General features: G+C 43.9%; 1 protein-coding gene across 4 annotated transcripts in view; it reads right to left on the bottom strand.

Annotated features, from left to right (window-relative positions):
• The window catches only part of LOC142769241 (uncharacterized), a 93,274-nt gene that overhangs the window by 1,892 nt on the left and 69,650 nt on the right, over positions 1-21,732 (bottom strand). For all 4 annotated transcript variants that reach the window (XM_075872314.1, XM_075872313.1, XM_075872315.1 and 1 more), the window contains 2 exons: positions 14,522-14,595; positions 6,771-6,857 (listed from right to left, as the gene is read on the bottom strand). In XM_075872314.1, the coding sequence (XP_075728429.1) occupies positions 6,771-6,857; positions 14,522-14,595 (161 nt within the window). The remainder of the gene's footprint in view (positions 1-6,770; positions 6,858-14,521; positions 14,596-21,732) is intronic.

The raw sequence follows: 21,732 nt of genomic DNA, 5'->3' as shown, positions 1-21,732 counted from the left end.
CTCAAATCTGCATTGTGTGGCAAAAAAACTAATATGGTGGGCTGTCAAAGTTAGTTATTACGTGAATAGAGAATCCGTCATGTTTCGGAGAAGTGCTACGCTAGTGTCTCAGGTTTGAAATCTTTGGTGCGATGGGTTCATGGCCTTCAGTTGTCCACACTCACCCCCGTATTCACAAACGCTCTTAGATTTGACTTTCACTCCTCACTTGACAGAGTTAAGCACTGCGCCACCGCTCGGCTGGAAATAACGCTGCGCTACTCAAGAATCGCAGCCGATTATCGCTGATATGCAGTGATTTTCCCTGCCAAAAGGCGGCACTCCCATCTGTTTTCTCAAGTGAAGGTAAAGTGTTGAGTGAAGGGACGTTCTAGAATGCGGGGGTCAGTTTTCAGGGTATCAAAGTTTAGGCAAACTTACAATCTCTACCTCATCAAAATTCCTATAAACTATATACACGTCCTGTTTTCCAACCTGACAAGTGTCTCGGTGCGCCAGTCGACAGCGTCCAGTCTACCGCATGAAGTGTATCAGTGTGCTGTTCGGCCCTTAACGTTAACATTGGACATGCATCATTGATGATACTGGCTTGCTCGAGTGAACGCCAGCCGAAAACGACAAAACTTCAATCCACATTCTCGCTATATTGACGCTGTGAAATATCTGAACAAGAATTTGTACGGCTTACTCCAGCTGCAAGAAAAAGGGCTGCCGTTCATCTTTGTCGAGGTAAGAAAAGCCGAGACGGCAGAACAAGTGGCAATCGCACTCGCCAGCACTTCATGTATGGACGGAAACGAAGTATTCATTTACTACTGATCCGTCGCGCACACCTACACGAGACACTGAATCAAGGTCGAAGCGGTAAAGTTTCCGATGAACTTGGCTCCATCTCACCTTGATAATGTGATTGCTGAGCCACTAGGAACTCGAAACGAAAGAAGTGGGTCATACTGTGGCACGTTGTCAACAATAACAACCTCCCTTTCCACGCGAGAACCAGCTGTTGTGATAACTTTCCCAAGAGGTGGGAATAAGGCGAAGCATGCAGAGCTATGACACTCATGGTGAAGCTGTGAATAATAACAACGAATGGAGAGTGGCGAAATGAGTCCGCAAATGCATAACCGCAATACAGCATAAACCAATAGAAGGAATCCAAATCCCACATATCATTACGGAAATCCTATATAAAGAGAAGAAAAAGAAAAGCATTTTCATTCTGAACATTTATATCCCACCTCGACAAAGAAAGGCAACTTTCGACAAACTATTTGAAGATGCAGCAAAATTAGCGAAGCATAACACGCTCATAGTGGTGGGGTACTTCAATGCAAAAGACCCAAGCTGGGGATACCTCACTCAGGATGCCAAAAGCAAAAACATAGCCCAGCAAATAGAAATTACAGGTATGACACTCTTGACGGATCCAGCAATGCCAACAAGACTAGAAAACAGTAACTCCAAAGACACAACACCGGATCTAACTACGTGCAAAAATTGTCAAGAGGTGGAATGACACAACGCTCTAGAAAATCTAGGCAGTGATCATTACATATTCTGCACCACAATGCACACAGATCAGATACGTAAAAAGATTCGCGCTGCCAAAATAACTAATTGGCATGCGTTCAGAAAATCACTGGAACAAAGGTTGACTGCCTCAGATATAACAAACTTGAGTGATTGGTGTGACGAAATAAGGCGTCAAAAAGAAAGGTACAGTAAAGAAATAACGCAATCAAGCAATGCACCTGAGGTCGGTTCACACCTACTACATCTTTGCAACACAAGAAGAAGCCTTACGAAAAGATGGAAAAGACAGAAACGTAACCGTGAATTGAAAGAAAGAATCAAGGATATCACCCAGCGCACAGAGGAATACGCCAATCAACTAGCTGCAACTAATTGGGCCTATTTCTGTATTCACTCAATGGAACACTGATAACGGCCTAAACATGGAACATACTGAAAGCCATGATAGACCCCACGAAGACAAAAAAACAGCAAAGCCGTTGAAAGATTGCTGCACTTATACCTTGGTACAAAAGAGGACCTCATTCAAGCCATGCATAAAAAATTCTTTGGGGAAGACGGAGCGGCGCCTTCATATCAAGGAAGGTATAAAGGATCACTGTAACCTGATTTAGACAAGCCTTTTACGGACGCTGAGATAAGAGCAGCCATATTTAGTAACAAGAAGAACACAGCCGCGGTTGCAGATAAATCACCAATGGTATGATCAGGAACCTAAATGAAGAAGACATTGAAGCTCTCACTAAATACATAAACAAATATTGGCTGGCTAGAACTGTCCCACCCGAATAGAAACATGCGATTGTGGTCATTGTGCCTAAACCAGGAAAAAAAGTTGCCATTGAGAACCTGAGACCTGTCTCGCTCACGTCCTGCTTAGAAAATATATATGAAACACTGGTGAACACCAGGCTCCTCAACCATCTCGAGAACAACAGCCTCATGCCCGAAACTATGTTTGGCTTTCGCCCACATCTTTCTACGCAAGATGTTCTACTACTTTTAAAAGAACAAGTATTAAGGGACATCTGTAACGTTGCGCAAAACGACATTATGGCAGTTGACATGAAGAGAGCCTTTAATAACATTAGTCACAAAGCAATACTAGAAGGTCTCGAGGAAGCCAACTGTGGAGAACGAATGTTCGACTACGTCAAAAGTTTCCTTAGTCACAGGACTGCAACAATCAAGCCTGGAGATTACGAATCCGACATCATTAAACCTCCAAACAAAGGAACACCCCAAGGAGCGGTCATTTCACCGACACTTTTCAATGTCGCCATGACAGGCCTTTCAGGAAAACTCAAAGATATTGCTGGTCTACAACATGCAATATATGTAGACGATATTATGGTATGGACAACCACAGGCAGCCTAGCAGAGAAAGAAGATAGCTTACAACAGGCAGCTAGCACTATAGAAGAGTACGCAAGGATACGGGGTCTTCAGTGCTCAGCCGAAAAGTCAAAGCTCATTCGCTTCACGAAGAGAAAAGCACGGAGGATTGACCCGAGTCTAAAGCTGGAATTCAAGCTCGATGGAAATGTCATTTCGAAGAAAGATACCATACGAATACTAGAAATGTGGCTTCAAGCTAATCAGAAATGCCTGCACCCAATAAATCAACTCAAAACATCAGTACAGCACATCTCACGCATGATCTCGCGAATAACAAACAATCGCAAAAGCATGAGAGAACAAGATGCCCTAAAATTGGTCAAAAGCCTCGTCATCAGTCGCAATGCATACTCGCTTCCGTATGAAATTATGAAGAGAGAAGAGAAGGTAAAAGCAAACCAAATAATCAGAATGGCCAACAATACAGCCCTGAGATTACCGTGGAATACTTCAAACGACAATCTACTGGCGCGTGGCCTTCATAACTCAATTGAAGAAATATCTGAGGCCCAATTACTAGCGCAAAAAATCGCTTTTTCCAGACCCCAACGGGCAGAGCAGTCCTGACAAAACTAGGGCGCGATACTGTATTACAAACACACCAAGAAACTAAAGAAGTACCAAGCGAACATAGAGAATGTTACACCGTAATGCCAATAACAAGCAACACGGATCCTACTCTGCATGCTGGAAGAAGAAAGGCAAGGGCTGACTACATTGACAAAATGACAAGATTTTTGAACACGGCCAGATTCACACACGCCGCGCCTGATCAGACCAATGCAAAGAGATGTGTGTGTAGTCACCGACCATAGAGGGAAAATTACAGCCTGCGCTTCAATAGATCAGGCGTCGACAACACAAGCAGAAGAAGTTGTCATAGCACTCGCAATAAAAGAGGGGTGACGCGAAACGCTCCATTAACAATCATTACTTATTCGCAGAAAGCTTGCAGAAACTATCTAAAGGGCAAAATTGGAGCAGAGGCGCTCCGTATATTGCATGGGACAGGATAGGACCCCACAGTAAAATACGTACAGGCTGTGACTTAGGCACCAGGGCACGAGGGCGTGACAGGGAACCTGCGCGCGGACGAGGCGGCTCGAGGATTCACAAATTACCGAGCCACTCAAGACAATGCAAGTGATGACCCTACACGTCTGGACTCTTGTTTCGCAACGATTTTAAAGTGCTACAGAGAAAATAGGCAGCTGTATCCACGTCCTCATAGCAAGTTCAATGCTGTGGAGGCAAGATTGCTAAGAAAAATACAGACTAACACTTACATAAACCTGCACACTCTTCACCTGATCTACCCCACGGCGTACAGAGATATGTGCCCGTGGTGTGGAGCCACCCAACACTTTTTCACATCACGTGGGAGTGTGCACAGCACGACGAACAACACGACACCACTGGAACGTGGGAGCAATGGGAGGCTTTGCTGTCTAGCCCAGCCCTAGTGGATCAGCTGCGAATTATCCACAGAGCTTAACGGATGGCTCGCGCCAGTGGGGCCCTGGAATTGGGGCACCACCCTGCCGGACAGACTTCGTTCTCCACCCCGTATATTCCTTGGGGCACTGGAGTTCAAGCCTAACTGGATTATGTATATAATAACATTTTCTACTACTGCTACTGCTACGCGAGAACAGCGGTTGCTCGACGCTGAAGAGCTACATTCTGTATCAATGGCATTACATAATAAGCGGACACAAGCGGTTACGATGACATATATACCAGCTCCGTTACACAATAAGAGTGAAGTTACAATCGCGACGTTTCGCAAAATTTCCAACACTACTTTAATAGTATCGTGCTACGTCACTCACATCTACCCAGTGCCTTACGCCTGAAAACGCCCGATCAGCAATGTACCAGACAACAGGCGTACTTGCTCATCCAGTAACCGCGTACTTAGAAGAAAGCCGCTAGCGAAGCCGTAGAGCCTGTGGATGTCGACATCCTCACCGAGGGATCGGAGGCCAGCCACCACGGGGACCAGGACGACAACTGATCGCTCTACGCCAGAGCCCGAGATGTTATTCTGTGTAAAATGTTGCCCTAATGCCACATCCTCTCACACAGTCGACCCTAAGCTTGGACACTCAGATTAATATCATGAAATAACGTTTATTTCCTGCTCCGGCAAAATAGCAGCCTAACTAGTAGGCACGACAGTTAGAGTGTGCTGATTTTATATTTAACACAGTGCAAGTACATGTGGACGAAGAATATAGAAACGTCAGTAAAGGCACTCCCTCACCACTGAGGCTTATTCAAAAGAACACTGTTTTATACAAAATGTCACGAGCACAACTATGTCGTAAACGATAGTAAGAGTGCCAACAGGGGTGTATGCCGCAAGATGTCTCAGCCATATACTCAAAAATACCTAATCACCAAATGGCGCCTGAAAAAAAAAATATCAGCTCACTCTGAGACAATAAAACTGATGGGGCTAATGCACAAATTGTTTTATACAAATGTGAACAGCTACGGTGATTTCTCTCAGGAGTTGGTTTTTATAACGGCGAACGACAGTGCAATATGAAAAATGGTGTTCCCAACCACATTCACGGCATTGCTTTCCGGTGTGGCACAACTTATCTACCCTGCTGGCTTTTTCATTTTCGTTTAGGCAAATAATGATTCAGCACCGCGTTTTATTTATACACGTTCTTCATATGACAGCGACATATTCTACGAGACAACCATTTTATAGAAAACATTTGCGGCCTCGCGCTTGACGCTGTATATGCTAGAAGCATCCTGCTTTTCCTATTATTTTCGTCAAATCGCATACAAATTTCCAAAAAGTTTCGCCAGTGGCATGAGGCCAGCAGCGTCTCATGGTCGGCATGGGCGTACATGAGTTCTATAGCGACAGTTGTATATGAGCATCCTTTCGTACCCGTACGCTGCTGCATTTGACTGGGCTGCCTAGAAATTCAGCCACGCGAACTTCAACCTGCAGCAATTTTAACGTACGTAGATCGCACGGAACAGTAGACTCGGCTGCCGGTCCTCGTCAAAGCAGGGTAGTCTGGCAGGACTCTCTATTGCATGGACTGTGGCAAGCCAACAAATTCAGGAGGGTACAGGCCAGTGTCTGCCGTACACTTCCTGCAGAGTCAGTGCATCATATTCAATCCGCCAGAACTGCAAAGTTACATGAGCCTGCCGCCACCGCAATGAGTGTGCATTGCAGAAAAACAACTCAAGCAGTGGCGGCGGTGGCAGCAGCAATATCCTGCTGTTGGCGGACATTGACTAGAAAGGTCAACTACAGAGGAGAAGCACTCCACCAGACTGCAGGCCTATGCAATGCAACTGCTGGCTGCCGGGTGCCTGGAAGAAGAAGGTCGGAAAGTTGCAGAAGTCGAAGGTTCTTCTTTTCATTGACGGCACACGGTATGTTCTACTTTCAGTGGCTTGGCGCAGCCCTGCTTCATGACGCTACAAGTCAGACTTATCCGTCAAACTTCTACACTCCCATACCATTTTTAATCTACTCAAAGTTAAGGAGGCGATCACAATAGAAAACAGAGGGGTCAGCTTGACAGACAGACAGACAGACAGACAGACGGACGGACGGACGGACGGACAGACAGACAGACAGACAGACAGACAGACAGACAGACAGACAGACAGACAGACAGACAGATAGATAGATAGATAGATAGATAGATAGATAGATAGATAGATAGATAGATAGATAGATAGATAGATAGATAGATAGATAGATAGATAGATAGATAGATAGATAGATAAAAGTACCAGCAGTTCTCTAAGAATGACTGCACGTTTATTATTGAGCTTGAGTGATTACTTACCTCCACCTGTGTTGTTCTGCTTTTTTGAAATTATCGCACAGTGCTCTGACGTGTAGTTAAATGCAATGGTAAATTTCATAGATCCACCTATTTCAGACACGGAAACACACATTGAATACACACACAGCTCTTGGCCTGTTGCACACACAGGTTTACACCAAGCCTGCAATGCACGCTTTGGCTTCAAGAGTAAAAGAGTAAGAGATGAGTGGCCCTGGCGTCATTATTTTTTGTCATGGTGTTTAGTGAGTGCAATGAATCGTATCGCAAATAACAAATTTGCTAGTATATGAAAAGTAGAGTTTATAATACGCCACAAATGCAGTGGTGAAAATTCACATCAGCTACCTCAATTTGGCAGTGTCAAGCCCTATTGCAAAAAACGGCATCCCCAGAGTGATGCCATCGCGTTTTTCTTGGCACTGGTACACGTTGGAGACACTAGAACGTGCTGGTATTTATGGTACTTTGCTGGGCGCACTGGCAAGCAGATGTATCGCATTGGTAAGGGCGCTGACTTAACCGCTGGGAGGCTGGTGCATACTGGGAAGCGCCGGAATTTTCACTGGAAATCGCTGGTGCATACTGGAGCACGAACTGTTTCTACCAGCGCAGCGTGCACATTTATGTCGCGTTTGCCGTGGTATTTTTCAGTGTCATTGAATATAAAACGCTCGATTGAAGGGCTGGAGAGATGCTATCCTAACAGATACCAAACATATCTAATTTCTGCGGTGCACGTACGTCTTGCATCCATTAAAATGCACCTTTTTCGCGTGCCCCAGCGTATACCGGCCATATTCGCATCAGCCGTGTACTACTGTAACGACTTCTTGTTGCAGTGTTTATAAGCCTGGAGCTGGACGCCAATTCTAACAGAAAGAGAAATTGGTTTTTGTCGTCATGTGGACGAAACGTAAATAAGCTCTCTCGATCGCTTCGCAAGGTTTCCCTGTGAAGGTGAGGAAAACGCTGTCGTTTGATTCCGCCACACTGCGTGAATGAATGTACTTATTTCAGGTATCAGAGAGAAATGATCCGAAGCTCAAATGCAGAAACTTCAGCTGTCCCAACTCATCACGTCGAGAGCGGTCTTACCCAGTGCCCGGCCCAGCCAGCATTTGGCCTTTCTTGCCGGCAGCGTCGGTGTGTATATGACCGGCACTTCTTGCTTCATTTACACACAAATTTAAAGTGTGAGAGTAACTGTAAAGTATAATTTAGACATCCGTAAACCTAAATCAACTTCTACCTTGTGTCGATGTTCGCACAAAGAGCACTGATGATCGATGCATCGCGCCTTCAGCTACGCAGGCTGTCATCGAAAGCTGCCGGCCACATTTAGCCGGTACTTCTCTGACTGATATGTAACAACACACAATTTCCAGGTGGTAATTTGGTACGCCTTCGTGAACTGACTCGCTGGTTACATTTTCACCGGATTGCATTATTATTTCTTTGGGCGTTTCTTTTATAATTGTTGGTACTCATATAACTGCAAATCTGTACACTGGCACGCCCGCTGTGTGCTGCCAGCGGAGGCCAGAAAAGCAGCAGTCGCTTGGTATCGTCATTCCTGAAATGCATGTCTCGAAATTATTGACCTTCTAATTACTTCATGTACCGTTTAGGTAACAGTTAGAAATGTTGCGAAGCTCGCTTGCGGAGTCTTCAAGCATCGCAACTCAGCTGCGATGACAGCGGCCTTACCCAGTGCCCCGTCCCAGCGAGATACATCGTGCCGGCCGCGTCGGTGTACATGCTACCGGCGCTTTTCCCATTAAGTACGGATAATTCAAAAGCGCAAGAATGACTGTGGGGTACAGTTTAGAAAACCCTGAGCCTAAATCATCCCCACAAGGAGTGGCGACGATCGATGTGTCATGCTTTCAGCAAAACGGGCTGTCACTGAAAGCGTCTTTCAGGGCGCAGTAGGTGGTACTTTTCGTACTCGTATGTGAAAACACGCAGCTTTGAATTAGTAATTTGGTACACTTTAGTGAACTAACACACTGGCATGCTTTTCCAGTGGATCGCATTAGTAATTTCTTCGGTGGTTTCTTAGTTGCAGGTATCCTTATAACTGCGAATCTGTACACTGGCACGCCGGATGTTTACTGCTATATCGTCAATTGCGCAGACAAAAATACTGAATGTTCAATCGCGTGGGCGCATATATTCCAAATAAGTCATTTTAATCATCCGCACAAGTTCACCAGTGGCAAGTGTGAGATGCGACTATCAAAGGAAAAACAATGTCAGCAGGAACAGCCGACAATCTGTGTCTATTCCTGCAGTCAATTAGATTTTTCCGAGGTAAATTGTGAATTCTTCAAAAACCTTCGCGCTCTTGACAATACCCACACGTCATTCGGTGCCCCGAAGCCGGTCGTCACTGTCGAATTAACATGCAATTGTTATTTCGAAATGAATATCGCGTCAATGTTGACTTTGAGACTTTTAAACATGAGGTCGAACGACGTGTTTTTTAATAAATATTTATTTCACAACCCAACAAGCGTGTTTAGGCGTGGCGTAGTGGACTTATAGGTCCATGTTTCCTAGAGGTATACTGCATGTAACTAGTTTTTTGTGTCTAAGCTATGGTGTATGATGCAAGTCCTGTACTGTTCTCAGGTAATTGTTCAAAAATTACATCGTGTGTTTGCAATACTTGTGTGGGGATCCAACTGCGAAAGGTTCAGTCGCACAAATTTGTTTAGACGGGTGAAGTGTTGAGACCTTGGATGATAGGACATCTGTTTATTAAACAGTTGGTAAATAGGTTTTTTTTTTGCAGACAAGAGATCCTTCCCTACTAAAAGTGTGTCAAACAAGACTAAGTAGACCATTGCCTGAGTTTGTTGTGAGCACTCATGTTACTACAGGAGCTGTGCTAGAATACATGAAGGAAGTTGTGGCCAGTGTGCGGTTTTTGTATGTTCATTTTTCAACTGACTACCTGTCATCTCTTGGAAAGGAAAAACTGTACGAAAGATTTATGTGACACTATGCTCCCCATCCCACTGTGCAGAGCGCTATATACATAACGCAAGGATCAGCATATACTTAAATGAGTTAAAAAAATGCTGGCAGCTCCAAGTGAGAAAAGATTCTTTTTTAAATTACACACCGGAACACTTCCTGTGAGAACCTTCCTAGAGGAGTGCGGGTTTTATGCGCCTTGGAAAACTCACTGTCTATTGTGTAAGAAACCGGACACTATTGACTGTTTTCTTGCACTGTTGGGAAGGAGTTTAATTTTTGGACGTAATACAAACAACAATTAAAAGATTGTTGCCGTTAGACCCTCATGGGATCAGGTACTTGGCAATGGAGAATGAGAATGAATTACCTTTCTGTTTTAATGTGATGACTGTTTTGCACAGCATATGGCGCTCTAGAACGGCTGGATTTCACTGTGATCCTGACAGGAGATCAGCAAGAGATTATCTTAAAGTATCTGAAGATTTCTCGAGGTAGTAAAAAAGACAAATGTATACCTTTATGGTTAAAAAGGGTAGAAGCCCTACTGACAATGAAGGAATTCTAGAATGTGATGTATCATATGAATGTTTGATGGTCTTAGGTATTTTTCAGTTGTTTGTATTGTTTATTGTGTATTGTAATATCTTTTTCTTAGAACCCCGTGTGTGAAGCTTAACGGGAATTACAGAAAATAAAGGCGTGGCGTAGAGGGTCAGGCACTCGGTTCAGAATTGAAATGTGGCTAGTTCAATCTTGTAAGGAAAGCTTTATGTTTTATTTATTTTTATTTATTTATAGACTTATTTATCTATTTATGTCAAATGGGCACCCCGTTTCAACCATGTGAGGCCATTTTGCGCAGCGTACCCAGCGCCTCGCTGTTACTAGGACGCTGCCGCTCCAGCGTACCAGTACCTAAGCGCTGGGAGGCGCTGGAACCAGCGCAACACTGGGCCCGTAATCAGGCATGGCACTGGACTCTGGTACTCAGTGGCGCTGGTATTTGCAATAGGGAGCAAAATAGAATTAACATAAACAAATTAGTGACAATGGCAATACGACTCTTAATGTTTGCTTCCACAAAATTCATCTCTTACACATACGCATGCGTAACCTTTTAGGGTAGAAAATTGGAATATGTATCGTATAGTTGCATCGTCGCTCTTATTTGACATGCTTTGCTGATGTGTGTTCTCGGGATGCATTCGCAAGAAGCATTGCAGCTTGAATTTCAGTGATGCCGGGTGGCGCTATATATTACTTCTAACATATTACTTGCAAGCGCCGACCTGTAAAAACTGCTCACGCGCTCCTTTTATTTTCACTTCAAGATGGCGCGCAGAAAGAGAACAGATATATTTTTGAAAGTTCATCAGTTTACTTTGTATTTAGCGTGTTATGATTTTGCAATCTACACCTTCTTTTATTCAATGGGTTTCCAAGACTGCGCCACAGACACCCACGATAGGACGAGGCCATTTAGCACTTTTACTACCTACACCTATACAAGGACAGAATCCTGAGAAAACCCAAAGTAACAACACAATCTTCAACCGCGAAATCATAGTCCTAACAAAGCAGTTCCAAAGGAAGTCGGGAAAGCCAGGCGTGCCCGCTCGTTTCAACAATGTTCATGGCTGTTGACTATTTCCAAAGAACACTCGTAGAACGACGAACGGAATGGCCTTCCAAGATAGCTGCTCGAGAATGAGACAGCGATGCCACTGTGAGCGAGGAACCGGGCATTAGAGGCCTTGAAGCTGCAGCACATCATAGACTCGTCCCCATCGTCTGTTGGTTCCTGCCAGGTACCTCGGCGCTCAGCCGGCCTCTAAGACACGAATGCGAAGCCCAACCGCCCAAGAATGTCGCCCGATCTCTTCGCTGCTTCTTTCCTTATTCCTCGTGCCACTCCGCTATTCCCTTTTTTTTGCTCGTGCATCCCATGGCCCACTTGAATTGGTCCTTGTTTTTCATTTCTTTTTTTGCCAGCTTTCTGATGAGAAAAAAAATACTTATAAGAAAAATTATCGAAGTCCTAGGCATTTCACTACGCATAAACACTGAGCACCCTATGAAACTTGAAGTCAACAACACGCTTGAAGAAGTTATCGAGGCTTGAAAAACGGCCCAGGCTGCCAGGATTTCGGTCACACCAGCAGGGAGAAAGATTCTGGTTGACACTAGAGTCAAAGTCCTGATGCTCGCAGTGCAAAATACACCACTTGATAATTTTATGCACTTTTTCATCAAACAGTGTCCACTTCCACGTAACATGCGCCCCAAGTACAATGTGGTCACGTGTGTCACTCACGCTCACGCCTGCTCGTCTGTTTTATGCTTTGTCGATGCCATCCACTACGGCATTTCCGCTGATTTTGCAGTATTATCTATAGGTACTAATGGTCAAATTTTATTCTCAGCACGGGTTCGAAATACTTATTTCTGAGCAGAGCACGTGGCCGTTGCACCAGCTTTCCTTGGTCCACAAAGAACTGGTATTTACACAGACTCTAAGTCCACTGCTAGGTCCTATGCTTACGGTACCATTTGCTAGGATGTTTTAGAACTCTTGCTCACTAGAACCTCACACGTCACAACTATAATTTGGTTTCCTGTTCACCTTGGCTCAAAAGTCACGAGCCCTCCTAATGTCAACGAGCTGGCCTACTCCAACGCGCGAGGCTTCGGACACCACGCCAGGACTTGCACAGCTCAGACAGAGATCTCAGCCCCCATCCGTCATTTTAGGGACATTTTGAATCAATTATGCCGTAGTTCCTTTCCACTACCACACAAAAAAGTTGCCTAGGCCACATGCCAACTCCCTTCGCACGCTTCAGACAGGAACATACCTCGGCCTCATAACCTACCCATTACTCCGGCATTTCAGAACTTTGTGCTGACTACCACGATAGCAGTGGTTTTGCTCACTGTTCTGGAGGGGCTTTACAAGGAAAATATCAGCAATTTTCTGACGATGACTCTTATTCTATGCTCACGAGCCTGGTCCTCATACAACAGCTCAAGGTCGTCCAGATGACCTACGTTGGGACGGTGAGGCTAGGCCTCCCCGCTCCTGCATGGGAGCGGCCCACGATCTTACCCCTATAAAACGGGGATGAAATCCTTCATACCCCAATAAAGTTTTTCATCGATCCATCCATCTCAGGTTTGTGCGAATTTTTTCGTCTTCTTCTCGACCTCATGATGGCGCACATTTTTGAATGCCGAAACGCACATCACTCAATTTAGATACGCAACACATGGTCTAGTTCCATCTTGTGTCCCCGTTCATTCAGCACTGTTTCTTTTCTTTTATTTGTCGTCAGTATGTTTACCGACAACCACAAATATCACCAATGCTGTTACTTTCATGTGACGGACACTATTATAGTTTTGATTCTTAAGCCTTTAATAAAATATCTGCCCCTGTGACGGAACAAACTGGAGATTGCTTCGTATACACACGCAGCCATTTCAATTTTATATCCATTATTAGAGATCTGGGTCATAAACTGATTCAAATAATCTGGGTTAGGTGAACTAAATGAAGCCGCAAGAACAGGTCAGCCCAAAGCCATGGACACTAGCAGAGACTGCAGAATAACGTATTTCAGAAAACAGGTCCACGGCTCAAGCATCAAAGTTGCCACTAGAAGTTATTTAGAATTTTAATTCCCTCTCAATCTTTAGAACAGTGCAGAGGTTTTCTTTTGCAATTTGTTGTTTCTCCTACCATCTATAGCAGTTCGCTATACACTCATTTCACTTATTATATTTACAGACTCTATTAAGATAAGCCCCGCCTTCTTTGCTTTGTTATTGTTTGCTTGGTAAAATTATCATAGTTACCGGTGATTCATAGCTCACTTATCAGCCATGGTATAACAATGCTCTAAATCCTCAATAACGCAAAACCTATTTTTCATACTTTATTTTACGACGCTTATTTCAGACGTCACACGTCTACAAATCACTCTTACAAGCGACTGCTATAGCAAACAGTATTGCGGTTAACAACATAGTTTTATTTTTATACACCGTGCTATTGAAACACGTATCATTATTATAAATTATTTATTAGTTGTAGCACAATAGAAAATCATAATCAGCAGATGGTGTACCTCTACAAATTGAAAGACCAGATCCTCAGAGCCTAGGAAAAGTTTGACTCAGCGTGATTGGGCCGTAAGAGACTACTTACAGTATGATTTAAACAATTGTCTGCATTGCTGTAATGTCGTGATGTCACAACATAGTACGTGCTTTTCGCCGTGTGGTTGCAGTCAATATTCTTACTTTTCTACGGTCGATTCGCTTCGTAGAACTGTTGGTGACGAACAAATCATCAGGTTAAATGTTTTTTGTGAAGCGCTAGCATCCATTTCAAATATTTTGTTATCAGACTTCATTATAACATGCCAGTTTCATTGTGACTGCATTGGTTCTTTAGGCAAGACGTCAAGCTAGTGTTAATATCTTCAGATTCGCCATTCAGTTTTGTTTAATGAATATCAAAATAAAACATGTTATCAGCACTTCCGGGGCTTCACAATTGCTGCGAGCCTACTTTGCATAGCAGCGATTTCATGGCAGTGCAAACTTTACATATAGAAATGATGTCAGTACTTTTCAAGAGAGAAGCGCAAACTCTTTGCCTATAACCAGTAGTCTAAAGATCGAGTGAGGCACAAAACTGAGAAGGTACATAAAGTGAATGCCTCGCATAAAAAACAACGTGGAAAACACTGATAGCTTACTGCTGTCGACAGCTGTGAATGCTTGGGCTGGCCTACGATTGCCTTCTGCTTTGTAAACCACATCATAATTCTCCCTGCGGGAGCAAGAGACACAAAATATTATGCATTTTATGTTACAGGACACCAAGTCTTCAACGTTTTCATTTGGCAAACAAGAACAATGCAAATAATTGTGGTGTCCTTTAGCAACAACGTCAAATAATATATATATATATTGGTATGCAATTTGTCCTTTATGGTACAGTATGACTGCAAGGCCTGATAACAAAATATTACCTGTGCTTTCTCTTGCAAACACAGCAAAAATGCGGATCATAGGCACACGTCCCAAATTTTGCTGGGAAAAAGTGACATTTTCTCATGACACGGTAATCTAGGACATATCTGTCGCAAACTTTCATGCATGCTCAGATTTGTAGCGACATTAGTGACCTCATTTTTTTATAAGTATACATTGTGTAAACCTTCAGTTTTACATATTACACATTTACGAATGCTAGGCAAATACGTATTCATTGACATGGCTACGCAGTAAGCATCCATATATTGTGAATGCAAGAATAGGGTGCCACCAGTTCATCGAAACTGACTACCTGTATAGTTAGATGTACTAAGATGGCAAAACCGGCATTTACCCATTTAGTTAGTTTAGGGAGAAACTGCGTTCGGCTTCCGAAACGAGCCCCGGATGCCTTAGAATTGCGCTATCAAAGGCTGTTCATGCGAGAGAAACACGTGCCTTTCCCCTTAGTTGATCACGGCTGGTTTTTAAAATGACCACACCGCCGGTTGTATTTTAAACACGACCTCTACTGCTATACTAAGATTCCTAACACTTTAGCTGTTTAACAGCTACTACTGACACCAACCTTTGGGAATGACGGCATGCAAATTCGTTCACAGGTAACACTATACCGCACTCGGAATAGTAGAAAACGAACACTAAATGGGGGCTTCATTATGGATACGAAACTTCAGCGCCTGTAAAAGTATTAGCTGATTGGCCAGGGGTGTTTTCAACACCAAAGCTGCTTACGAAATCCTAACATGTTCACTCTATGAAAAGTTATAATCATCATATACACATACGTTTGGCAGATTCTAATACTAGTCACCGATACACTGAGAACGAAGAGGTCCACAATAAATACAGCAAATGGTGTGTGTCACAAGAATTTTTGCGACTTATCACACAACTAATATTATTATAAATAGATATGTGTCACGAATTAATAAGTACCTAACGCCGTCATGCTATCTACTTGGAACCGCACAGCAATTTGTGTGCTTGCACCACAGTCACGCAAATGTCACATGTGATGCTTTATTTTTATCGAGGACAGCGTACAACTCACACCTAACTATAGGAGTCAATGGGTCACCGAAACGTCAAACGCATTCTCGAAGAATAACGTACGACCCCAGAAGCAAGCCTTGCGCCTGTGCAAGAACAGCAACGGCAGCATTGTGTGGGTCTGAGCAGTATGCTTGAAAAATAGAATGGCAGAGACTTCTTAGACATCAGTATTACAGAACGCATAAGCGTGAATCTAATACTGCTTTTAGTCATGACCCGTGCCACGATAGAGCCTATTGCGTAGCGCAGAGAGCCCGTGCTTCTACGGGCAAAGCAGTCGTAAGACCGAAACATTTCGTAGCAACACCGTTACAGTCATTCATCCCACGTAACTGTCATATTGAAGGCAACATCCTGTCGACAGAATCACTGCGAGCATTTTTATACAGCCGAGCTGTATAACGTGAAATACAGATGTTTGTTTTTGAAAATAATTTATCACTATCCTTACTCGTTTTCTCCATGAAAGCCCTGGAGAGCAAAACTCAGTGACTTGATTAGCAATGGATGTTATCGTTCTCATCTTTTTCTGGTTCACTCCCAGCATACGTCGCGAATGAGCAATAATTAGAATTGGCGAAAGATTGAATGCAGAGAGAGAAGACGTTTCAGAAAAAAAGATGAAAAAAGGGAAGTGGAAGGTGGAGTAGAAGAAATCAATAACACAAAATAACGCAAAACCCTTACGCTGCGGTATTCTAACCTGGCTTCTTACGATTTGAAGGCTAATGTCGAAGCTAGTTCACTATACAGGCACAATAGCAGAAACGTTTAAGGCGGCCCTATGACTGTCTTGGTAGATATGAGAAAGTGACAAAATGACAAACAAAAAGGCAAACAACAAAGAAGGAGCATAAAACACAAAACAGAGAGAGATAAAACGATCAGACAGAATATGACCAGCAGGAAAAGACAGCGAGACAAAAAATAGGTGACATGAAACAGGAAAAAATAGCTTAGAATAGCCCTTTATTTAGGAGATATATTATGCTGGTGGAAAGGTAAATGAGGTTAAGGAGCAGTGATTCCAGGACGAGAAAGAGAGAAGGAAGCGTTAAAATGCCATTCAATTATGTGCTTCTGCTCACTTCGCACCGATAGTTCATACTTGCCCTGAATTTTTCGCCTGCTGAATATTTTACGCATGCTTCATCACTACACAAACGAAATGTTCACAAAGACTAGCGGAAAACCTTTCGTTAGGCTCTTCGAGTTGCTTGGCTTGTGCAAAACTTTCATCATGCCGCGAAACCAACTCACGCATCCATATATTATTTTTTTTCTGAAATGCAATAAATAAACGGATATATCTGATATTGGTTTTTACCGACAGGTAAAGAACAATCTCATATCTTTTTTTTAGTTAGCTCGGCGAGTACCTAGACAGGCGTGCACGATACTAATGATTTTCTCGTTATAGGTAGGTGTCAGCAAAAATGTATGTTTTTTGTTTTGGCATGATTTCAGTAATCAAATTCAGCATATTTCTCCAAAGTGGCTCAGCAACCAAAACCGAACTACATCCCAATAACCATCAATTTTTCTATTACGGCCGTCAGGTATCAACATGAACAAGTAACACCAAAAACCAGTGTAGTCGCCTTGTTCACAACCAGTGCTGTTTTAAGCGGGGAACCTTCTAAAGGCGTGTGTCTGTACATCCTCCGATGTATGTAGTAGTAGGAAGCCACCGGTGGCACATACCCGCTCTACAACGAGTATGTGCCACATGGTATGCGAGATGGAAGACGGTGGAGTGTAACTAGATGGACGCACAGACGGACAGATGGACAGACAAACTGGCAGAAGGACGGACGGATGAACGCACGAACGGAAGGACCGACGAATAGATGGACTCACCGACGGGCGCATGCACAGATAGATGGTCGGACGCATGGATGGACGCATAGGTGGTAGCGCGGACGGATGGAAAGGAAGAATGAATGGACGGACGGAAGCATTGACAGTCTCACGCTTCGCCCCACTCATCACCATTCCCTCCTTGGATATGCTGTGATTTTTAAGTGCGAATGCACTTTATAAGCGACCCTGAATCCGCCGTCCGCGGTGCGCCTCCTCCTATCCCCTAGCAACGGTGCGAGGAGCGGAGAGGAGCGTCTGTAGCAACGGCGCAGCAACGCCACACACGCGCGCCGCGTCTGTTGAAGACAAGGCAGCGCGGCGAAGGGCCCGTGATGCCGAGCGCAAGCGGGCCGCGGATCCCGATCTCCGTGCGTGGGAGGCCGATGGGCGACGTAAACGGCGCATCGCCTGCGGTGATAAAGGCGGCGAGACGCCGAACGAAAGCGGATGAAACGAGCCGAGCCCCCTGAAGCCGATCTGGCGGGGGGACGCGAGATGTGTGAGCGAGGGTGGGTCCTGGAGTTTGCTCGTCCAGACGCGCTCTTCAAGCGCGACTTTGTGGATCGCAGCTTCGGTCACAGGTGCGCCGTGTGCGACCGGCTGAGGTTTGACAACAACCTGAGCTGCATTTCTGGCGTGAGGAACGAGACCAACAGGTTCAACACGCTGCGGCTTCTTTAGAACGAGTTAGGAAGATGGTCGGACGAACACCGATGCGACGACATGGATGAGCAAGAGCCGTAGCTTGCTCCGTTCGGTGCGTTCTAGGTGTGTGCCTCGTGGTGAGAGTCCCTGCTGGACAGGCGGGATCCGCCGTTAAGCAAGTGCCACGGCTACGCGTAGCCGCCTCGTCGCACGGACCTCCCCAATCTGAGCCCGGTGGAAGAGCACCTCATCTCGCCTCGACTACCCTTCATGAGCATCAGATGGCTGACGCGGGGCAACGGTCAGTAGGGCTTTAAAGGAGAGATCGTGAACGTGCCCATCGACGTTCCGAGCGTAATAAAAGAACACATAAACATCATTATAGTGCCAACTTACTCTTACATATGCACGTGAACTCACCAAGATTTTCCGAGAGGGTCTAATAGTTCCTGGGAATCGCCATGTGATCACACGGGGGAGTTTTATGTTAACTCACTGGCGAATGCCAAAGGATTTTTACTCCACTCCCCCTCATAGCATCACCCCGTGCATTCGCACTTAACCATGTTCACCCTCGGGGAAATGCTTGAGAATTTTTTAGCTGATGTAACTAAAACGATTGCCAAGAATTACAAACAGTTATGTAATAATCATATGGGATGCCGCGTTGATAGAAAGATGCATTCCTGCATGCAACTTAAGAACTCTTCATAAGCGTGTTAGCAGCAGCGTGGCGAGCATGCCCACGCTGTGCTCTAACTGTTAGAGAACAACCATTATCTTCCGAACTTGGCAGTCTGCGTTACCGGTGGTTATGTCAGCTTTCGGTGGAAATGGGATGGCACTGTCCTTTATCGAACACCCGCTGCAGCATGTGGCCGAGTGACGACACCTGCGCCGGTACGCAGTGTGTCGCCACATAGATAGATGCTTGTGAATGAAGTGGTGCTGCCCCGTTCATTAACAGTGATGTATGCGGCCTTGAGCCGGATCCACTATAGGACGGTTGAGACCAAGAGCGCAGCCAGCAGGTGGCACACCGGACACGTGCTTTCCCCCCAATTTTGTTTCGCCTTGGAATAGAGACAATTCGGCGAGCTTTGTTGCCGATTTACGTTATGCCAGCAATACCATCACTTCACGTCATCCTAATGCTTTCATTTTTCTGCTGGTGACTTCAACTTTCCCAACAGTTCCTGATGTTCTGAGCCTCCGGTATCGAAATCATTTTCTTCGAAAAGCTTCAGTTTTAAATCCTTTGCTCAGTACTTTCTCTCCACCAGATCGTTTTACAGCCTACTAGGTTAGCGAGCAAGTATAAAAACACACTGGACCTTCTGTTAACAAACTATCCGAGAATGGTTTCGCATTGATCATACCTACCTTGTCTGAGTGACCATTGAAACCTATCCTTTGAATTAAATAATTTCCGTCCTCCAAAGTGCAAAGTAAAAAAGAACCTCCGTAATTTTAAGAGAGCCAACTTTCAGGCTAATGTGAGATTTCTAGCTCCACGGAAGTTTTCTTGGAAAGTTTTGAAAATCGGAGAACACAATCTAACTGTAATATGTTTGCATCAAAAGTCCACAAATTAATTGACAGATACGTTCCCATGGGCACTATTTTCTTCCATAGCAAAGCACCTTGGTAAACCGCACCCATAAAACGACTATGTAACAAAAATAAACGATTCATTCGTTCAGCCAAACACTATCTCTCAGATACGCGATGGGATGCGTACAAGAAAAGGAACAATGCATACGTTTATGTGCTTAAGACCGCCCGCAATAATTTTCTACACATCACCTTGCCTTCTATCCCCAGTAATGACTCAACGGTGCTACGGTCTTGAAAAAGGTGTTTTTCGTAACTGTTACGTCATCGTGCGCGACCTTTCCCGATTTGCAGTGCTTTATCCCTACTGAAACGTCCCGTATGAAAAATTACGGAAAATATATGGACTCCGTAACATTTCCTTATGCTACATACGGAAAAAATATGAAGTTTTATGGAAATATACGGAAGTTGTATGGCATTTACGGAACGCTTCTTATGGAGTATATGGAAGAATAAGGAAATTGTACGGCATATACGGAATGCTTTTTATGGAGTATACGGAAGGATAAGGAAAATGTATGGCATATATGGAAGGCTTTTTATGGAGTATATGGAAGGACAAGGAAGTTTCATGGCGTGGATGGAGTGAGTTTTATCGAAAATTTAGAAAGCTAAGGAAACTTATGGAGCATACGGAGAGTTCATTATGGAAGATATGGAAGGATAAGGAAAGTGTATGGAGTGTACAGAAGCTTTCATAAGGAAAATGCAGATTGTAAGGTCTTACGGAAATATACAGAATTTGTAAGGCGCTTACGAAAATGTGCAATAGTGTATGAAAGGCATGTGAATTGTTGCAAAAATGTGGAAACTCTACAGTTGTTGTCACATTTTCAGCAGGAAATCTGAGCTCTATAAAGTTATAAATGAATGCACAGTGACATATATAGTACAAAAGAATAACGCAGGCTAGTCTGTGTTGTCAGTCACCGCTGTTCGCCCTTTTCCAGAATGAATACAACTTCTGCAGATGACCAGGTGCTAAAGTCTGTCACACTGAAAATGTGTCTTTCACAAGGAATGACAATAACTGTCATTTTACTTGCATGCTGTCACAAGAAAACAAATAAAAAAACATAACTTCAAGGGCTCGTTTTTTTGGTAAAAACAATAATAATGAGAACTAACTTCAATGCGAATGAACTTGTCAATATTAATGAAATTGTTCTCAATAACATTGGCGAAGAGAAATGTCTTTTTAAAATATCGACCATGAGCTTAGCTCTCCTGAGCACCAACAAAAGAAATGAAAATCTATGAAAACTAATTGCATGTAGCGTAAAAATAATTTTTTATTGATAGTATGTGCTCCTGCAATATAAATACAGCTATACACAACTTGCCACAGCTTCACGACAGAAACGGGGTAGGGGCAGAGGGAGTGGTCAGAAAAATAATTAAGTATGAGAGCACAACTGATATGTACGGACACATAATGGTGCTTATCATTGATGCTCGGGTGGTTTTGTATAGAGCTGGGTCGTTTTAAGATTTTCAAAAGCATTGTTTCAGACCACCATGCAGATTACACTTCAATTGTAGTGCTACATAAGACACAACTTATGGGCCAGCTTTAATGAATAGGAAGTATATAGGTTAAACAAATGCTTCAAAATATAACATATCATGGCTGCATGGACGCATACAAGCTATGTAAAGCGCAATAAAGTGAGGACGCATGAGCTTCTCTTGATGCTTCAGTTCTACATAGATGCTTCAACTGTGCTGC

Source organism: Rhipicephalus microplus, chromosome 8 (genome assembly GCF_043290135.1).
Source record: "Rhipicephalus microplus isolate Deutch F79 chromosome 8, USDA_Rmic, whole genome shotgun sequence".
In the NCBI taxonomy this organism is placed as follows: domain Eukaryota; kingdom Metazoa; phylum Arthropoda; class Arachnida; order Ixodida; family Ixodidae; genus Rhipicephalus; species Rhipicephalus microplus.
The sequence above is the reverse complement of the archived record's forward strand: the minus strand, read 5'-3'. Positions and strand labels throughout refer to the sequence as shown.